The following is a 7,464-nucleotide window of genomic DNA, read 5'->3' as shown; positions in this document are numbered from 1 at the left end:
ACCCTAATAGTTCCTTCCTTCACTGTTGAGTGAGTGACAGCTGGAGGCCTCCGTACACTGAAGAGCTATAGTGTTGTCATCTTGTGCTCGCTTCTCTCCTGCCCAACCGTCCGATAAAAATCTATGGGAAATATGGAACGGCCAAAGCCATTTTCAAAAAACAGCTCAGAGGACAAACAGCTGGAGTGGGTTAATGCGGCGTGTTGTCATGGTTTGAGTGCTATTGACAACCTGGCAGGTGCCGGCCGGGAAGAGAAACACTTCCATCGATCGGGGGGGCGGCCCCCGGGGCAAAGACGTGCCCCGTCACAGCTGGGCCATCTTGACCACTCAGCACAGCGCTGAGACCACCATTTAAATGGGAGGACAAGGGGCATCCCTCACTGTCCATTAACATCCCGAGGGGCCCGCAGTGAGGGTCATTAAAGGCAGCTTTACAGCCAGGGTTTGTAAACGGTGGGTCTCCTGCTGGAGGAGAATTAGTCATGAGTCAAATTATTTGGTATTAATCGTGCTGCAAATACGAGGGCGTTTTTAAGCCATTAGCATGTTGGGGTGAATGTTATCGTACTCTTCTGACAAACCTCATTCTTTTTGATGCGTGTCCTCCTGCCCATGCTGGGGGGTTTTCTCCCTGTAAAGCAAATGCCTTCGGGATGGAAAAACCCACGTTAGGAGAACCTTGCCCGCTTCTTGCCTGTTACGAGTCGTGTGTGATTCTGATAATATTGTGGTAATAATGATAATTATAAGGCAGCATAGTGCCGTGGGCTTCGACCTCAAGAACAACATTTAAAAAGTCCTCGTCTCATTTTGTTAACTGTGGGAATACGACTAACCCAGTTTCTCTGTGCTCATTGGAACAGCACACCCTGAACATGCTCCTAACTGGGATAAACAGCTTATTTATGTCCATGTCAACAAAGTCTATGAGAGAGCAACAAACTGGGGCAACGATTAGCCAATGTTTTTTTTAATTTAGTTTAGTCATGGGGGGGGCAACACAAAAGAGTCTTTACTATCATTGAGTACTCGGATATTTTGTACAATTGTGAGCAGCTAAACCTGTATGGAATCTCTAAAGGCAACAATAAAAATGTTTTTTGATGTTTTTTTCAACTGTAAAAATTGACCATTCAATTATTTTCGTACGGCGGTTCAAAGGGAATTTTGGCATGTTGTCGTAATACGAATTTCGGCCACAAGGGCGCACCCCTGCCCCATCCAACTGTAAAGGAAGGAATACGTTTCTGTACATTACCTTTGATTTTCTCAGATGGTAAAAGAAAAAAAAAAACATGATCATTTGTACAAAAAAGTTTTAATATGTTCTTAAATCACAAAATCAACTAAACAATTTGAATTCAATTTGAATCACCATTTGCTTTTGTTTGGCTTTCAGGGGTTCCGTAACTTGTGACTTTATGGCATATGAACAATAATGAAACAGAGAAAAACTCAAGGGCAGATACAGAGTGAGAGATACATGTGGGCTGTGGGCTGAGGTACTCTGAGACATTTTGTGTATTTTGTTGTGTTGGAAGAGGGAAATGTTGCTCTCAGCACCTCACACTGACGCCGCATACATTATTCAGAAAATCAAGGGCGACCAGCTCTCCTGACGTGCAGCCAGAGGCACTTTATCGAACCAAGGCAACCCTTTACTGCATCATTTGCCTTCCTTTAAATGTCTGTATTCTCCAAACTGTATATTTGTATTCCATTTCCCATTATTGCGTCTCTGTAAAGTGGCGTACCGGTCGTCCTCATGGTGCTGATGTACGGCGATGGAAGAGGCGTTTTGTGGAACACTTGTTCACACATGTTCTCCTTGCTTCAATGGAGGCTCTAAGCCACACAGTGTATGCCTCAAAAGAGGAGAAGATTAACAGTGGGAGATAAAAAGATTGGGAGAGAGTGTGCAGACCGTGGAAATGAGATGCTGATGCTCTGTTAGCTCATTTGTCACTGTTCTCATTCGCAGGAAAGTCGCTGTAAAGAATTCATGGGCTCCTTTTACTTTACATTTCTTTCTGCATTAGATCACTATTGACTCTCACACAGAAGAGAGTCTTTGAGAGAGCAGTGTGATGTCGTCTGAGGCAGAACGTCTGCTGGCAAAGGCTGGTGGAGACCATGGTGGAATAAATATAGACTTGATTAAAATTTAAGTCAGAGAATCAATTCCCACAATAAATGATTCAACAAACCAGCAGTGGAGGCTCAAATGAAATGCATACTAAATAATCAAAGAAAGAATGAGATTTCAAAAGGATGTTTCTTCGTATGGTGGCTAGTCGGATCATTTAAATGACGCTTTTATCCAAAGCAACGCACATGTACTGCAATAATGTAGCAATTAAGAGAACTGACATCATCTTGGGAACATGAATTTATTTGCCAACCCTTTGTGTACAACAGGGAAGAGGGACAAGGAAAGCATCAAGGATGTCTAAATGTGTCCACAGCAGTTCTGAAAACTATTCGGGCCTTGTGATTGGCTGTCTTTCACTAAAATGCATCGGGTAAACCAGCATCGGCATACAGTACTAGACACTGATTTATGTTCCAGACCCACTCCCAAAGCCGTCTATAGAAACAAAAACTCTTGATACATGATAATAATTCCATTGTTTCAAACAAAGGAGTTCCTGTTTCATTCCTCATTTCAACCAAACATGCTTATCTGATATTGTCTGGCCTTAATTGTGCATCAAACTCCTTCACAAACTCGCTCTCCAGCACCGTCCTCTCCATCACCTGCTCCTGTAATCAAATGTATTCTCTCATTGCTCCGAGCTGAATAAAACATGAAGGCTATTTGCATCTCTGAGGAAGCACGGAGAGCGCAGAAAGCTCAGAGTCTGCTTCCTGTCTCACAGCAGACAAAGTGCGTCTCATGGTCAGCGGCGGCTATATCTCCATCTCCATAAAACCCTTTTGGTTCAAGTGGAGGTTGCACACTCTGGTAGTGGAATACAGAAACACCCAGCAACCACCCTCATCCCATCTTGGCTTCCTTCTGTGCGCCACCCTTCTTGGCAATTCAGCCATCGCCTGTGCTTTGGAGATATGCAGACTTGAGATATGCCTTCGCTTTGTGTCAAGAATATATCTCAAGCTCTGCCACCTAGCTCATGGAGGAGTTATTTGTTTTGGCTTTTAAAAAGGAAAGAGGGATTTTCTTAAGGCTATAAACACGAGAGAATGCTCTGTAGAGTATTTAGATGCACATCTTTAGATTGTCAAAGACAAATCAATTAAAATAGAGAAATCACAGAGGATTTCCTGACAGCAACTTCTTATTTAATCCCTTATTCCCGTCAGGAAGGTGATGACTTTTCTTTCTAAATCCCTGGAAGAGAAATACAAACTGCTTCCTCAGAGATATGACAGCCAGTATCTGTAGAGAGTCTGCGTTATCAGATGAGCATCCCTACTATTTCCCCTTAAGACGGAAGAAATGTTTAAAATGAGGTCATCCATACAATGTCTTTCTCTGACGTCCAGTGTTTTCCACTTTGCCTGTAGAGAAGCTGCTTGTCTGATAAAAATCCGGGTAGAAATGCTGAAGATGATGAATGTGTCCCAAAGCCACTCTGCGGTGAGCACAGACGAAAAGAAGAAACTATCTCTTCACCCCTCCTCAGTCATGGACAGCTGCTGGGAGGATAAAAGGGAAAGGTAAAGGATAAAGGGCACGAGGGTGCAGCTTTATGGATTTCTTAACATGTATGTTCGGAGAGCTGTGGGGGCATTTCAAACAGTCGCAGATCCAAGAAAAGCTTAAAGATAGCCGATTTAAGAATGACAAAAAGCCAGGGTGCAAAGCGATTTTCGCCCCCAGCTGGAAACCATTATCTGGAAATGGGTCAGAGCAGGCACAAATGAGAGGAAAGATGCCAAGCTCTTCACAAGGCGGATTTCAATTTCAAAGAAAAGTACACGCGGGAAGACTTTGGAGTACACGCACTTCAACATGCCCTCGATGGAAAGACGCACAGATCCTGGTGAACATGTGCAGGCAACACAACTGCCGTGCGTGTTGAAATCACTGGAAGGCTGACTGAAAGCTTAACCTTGAAGCCGAGTGAAGCAACTCAAGATTTAAAGGTGCTTTATGTTCAAGTGCGTGTACTCCAAAGTCTTCTCCACTGTACTCCCACTATATGAAAGAACTGCCCAACATAAAGGAAGAGAGAGCTTCGTGTTGTACATTCGGTCTCCAAGGAGGAAAGAGTGAGAAGTGTTTGGCATTTCAAAAGTGACGCTTCCACACATTCTATGAAAAGGGCAGAGTTGCAAAGACAGTATTCACACTGTGCATGAAATACAACCTTGTGATTAGCATGAGTATAGAACACGGGCTTTTACATTTTCTTAAGCACTTAAATCATTGTTAAAGATCAGAAATTATAGTAAGGTTTTCACGGTTTTCTCACTGAATCTTTGTGATTTATTCGTATGCCGGCAGGCCGAAGAGCTGCGGCTGGAACTCCTCCATGCTCCTGAGTCGCAGCGTGGCCTCCTGGGTAAGACTGGGGTCCAGGTTGTCGTCGGGGATCATCACCACCTGCATCCCCGCCGCCAGCGCCGCCTTCACACCATTAGGAGCGTCCTCAAACACCAGGCACTGAGGAAACAGAATGATATCATCCTATAAGCCCATTAGGTGGACAGCATTTCACCCTGAGCGCTGACACCAAAAACAAACTGAGAAATGGAAACCTTTTTCATTTCCATCGTGATTAACTTGATATTCCTCAAAGGACTGCTTACCTCTGACAGGTGCAATATCCATTTCAGGTACAATGAATGCTTCCTGCAATTTCCTCTGCTGTGTTTATGTTTTCAGTCATTGCACTGAGGATCTGACACATTGCATATCAAGAAGATGCATGCCATATAATCCAGCTTGATGTTCTAATAACGCTCAGGCATGGCAGCTGCAGACTTGAATGAAAAACTAACAGGCAGTGTTACTCTGGTTAACGAAGAAGGGGAGAGGGAATTGTTTGTTTAAGGGGAAAAGAAAAGGTTTGCCAGGAGGTTGAAAGGAGGAGCAGCAAAGACTGACGTCACAGGCCCAGAGTGAAAGGAATATTTTTTCTCTTTTCGGTGAGTCCCTTCTTTTTGGAGTTTTTTCCTCAACTGGCAGTGTTGTCGTTTGAACTGGATTAGCTTTTTTTGTGACTTTGGACTTATTATTTTTGCTTTCGTTTGGATCATTCAGCCTTAACAAGAAGACTACATTTTAAGTTGGACATTGCCTGAGAATTACTCCAGATATAATTTGTGTTTGTACTTGTGTTGGAGGAGGTGAATGGGTTTGGGCTAATCAAACTGTCTTTGTGATGCCATACTGACTGTCTAGACAGGGGTCGGCAAGCCGCGGCCCTCGAGCCGCATGCGGCCCTTTAAGCCCTCTGCTCTGGCTCCTTTGAGCTAAGACAAAAATAAGAAGGAAATAAAATAAAAGTATTTGTAGGACTATTTATATTTTCTTGCATGGTTGAAAATGTTTTGTATCTTGTATTTTGAGGTGATACTGTGACACATAAATAAAAAACAAAACGGTCAACTAAAATATGCGTCACATCCTGCTACGGTCCTGCGCTCGCGCCTTTTCTTGCAGGCGAATAACCTGACCCCCGGCTCGATGAACGAACTATGGATAAATCAAAGGAAATAAAAGTATCGGAGGAACACAGGATTTAATTCTGCTTGGACAGAGTTATATGCTTTCACAGCTAACGATGCTGGTTTACTGGTATGTTTGAAATGTAGAGAGAAGTTGTCAACGGTGCTGCAGCCTTTACGTATCGAGGAACAACAAGGGAGAGGAAGACAGCTGACGATCTTCAGTCATAATTCAATGGGGTATGTAATTTATTTCAGAAACACTTTTCGTTATATTCCATGGAATGCTCTTAACATCCCGATAGCAATGAATATATTAAATGCTTTGACAATAAATGCATAAAAAAATGTATCTCTGGAAGCCGTAGCGCTGTAAAAAGCACGACCAATAATTTTAGCCGGCCCGGCTAAAATAACTGGATGGCCTACTTGCCTGTCAGCCTTCCATCTGTGCACAAACTTATCTCGTGCCCTCATTGGTCATGCGCGTTCGTGTGTGTTGGAGGAGGGGCTCTGTAAGGAAGTCTGAAGGAAGAGGCAGATTTTTTCCGGTTGTGTATTTTCAAATTCTAGCGCACTGGAGCTGGTTTCTCCATTCTTACCTACCCTACCTTTAACTCTTTTTAGGGTGCAGCTATATGTTTTATTTATTTCAAAGTGGGCCCATTTTAATTTGATTTGTTTTCCTTCAAATGTGCAGAGGACTCCCCAAGTGCTGTGTTTAATTTATTTTAAAGTAGGCCTGTGTATTATTTTTAATTCTCCTTATAGGAGTTCTTTGTTTCTTATTAGAGGTTAACAGTTTTATATAATGTAATAAATAGCCTAATAAATGCAAAACAACTGTAGTTTTTGTCTGATATAACAATAAATATAACTTTATAAGCTATCAAGCTATGAAATATGTTTTGCGGCTCCAGACAAAAAATGTTTTTTGGAAAATGGAGCAAAATGTATGAAGGTAGATATGTTGCAAAATGCGAGAACGTTTAAAACCTGATGTGAGCACTTGCAGAAAACAAATATCAGCTTGTGTGCACACATTTACACTTGTATAAAAATATCCACTCAATTGTGAACCAAATTTACCCTTGTATAAAATATCCACACTTGTATAAAATATCCACGTAACTGTGAACCAAATTTGGAGTCACAGAAGAAAAAAAAAAGTTTTGTAGCTTGTAGAAAAAAAAATGAACATAGAAAAATACACTTGCTGAAAAATACATATTTTTTAAATATATTTTCCAGTAAAACTGCAACTTGGTTATTACAACCTCTCAAATCAGGTCTGTGGCAGTATAAATCGACGAATCTGCAGCCTTGACTTTTGCTACACGTCTTGCGATAAATGTGTCGCAAAAGTAATTTTCACCTGTAGATGTGGGGGGAGGGAGGGGGGTTGGAGCGAAGGGGCGGAGCTATCAGAACGACGAGGCTCGGGTGACTGGAGACTGCGGGGCTAACGGTTCGTGTCGCTACCAGTCCGCTGACATGGCGCGTCAATCAACGGTAAGTTTTGCCCATTACTTGCCCAGTATTACTTTGAATATTATTATTGTGATTGAGGATTAAATCCGCTTTGAAGACCCCCGTTTTATATCGTGCAATTTAGCGGCAAAATAACGTCAGCTAACGCTAGCTTTGTTGAGTTTATGCTAGCTAAACAAGTAGTGGCTGTAGTCTACAGCAGTCATTAATATATTATAGCCTACTGCTTTGGCACTAACGGTGGTGTTTTTAAAGCCTTTGTAAATTATCCATGCTATTTTCTATTTAGCTAACGTCGAAGTAGTGTATGTGAAATGAATCTCACAATAAGAT

General features: G+C 42.2%; 1 protein-coding gene across 1 annotated transcript in view; it reads right to left on the bottom strand.

Annotated features, from left to right (window-relative positions):
* Positions 1-1,304: 1,304 nt before the first annotated feature.
* pudp (pseudouridine 5'-phosphatase) overlaps positions 1,305-7,464 on the bottom strand; it is a 21,312-nt gene continuing 15,152 nt past the window's right edge. Inside the window, exon 4 of the mRNA XM_010778748.1 lies at positions 1,305-4,633. Within this exon, the coding sequence (XP_010777050.1) occupies positions 4,457-4,633 (177 nt within the window). The 3' untranslated portion in view covers positions 1,305-4,456. The remainder of the gene's footprint in view (positions 4,634-7,464) is intronic.

Source organism: Notothenia coriiceps, unplaced genomic scaffold, assembly GCF_000735185.1.
Source record: "Notothenia coriiceps isolate Sejong01 unplaced genomic scaffold, NC01 NC01_scaffold00019360, whole genome shotgun sequence".
In the NCBI taxonomy this organism is placed as follows: domain Eukaryota; kingdom Metazoa; phylum Chordata; class Actinopteri; order Perciformes; family Nototheniidae; genus Notothenia; species Notothenia coriiceps.
Note: the sequence above shows the minus strand (reverse complement) of the source record. Positions and strands in the feature narration are given on the sequence as shown.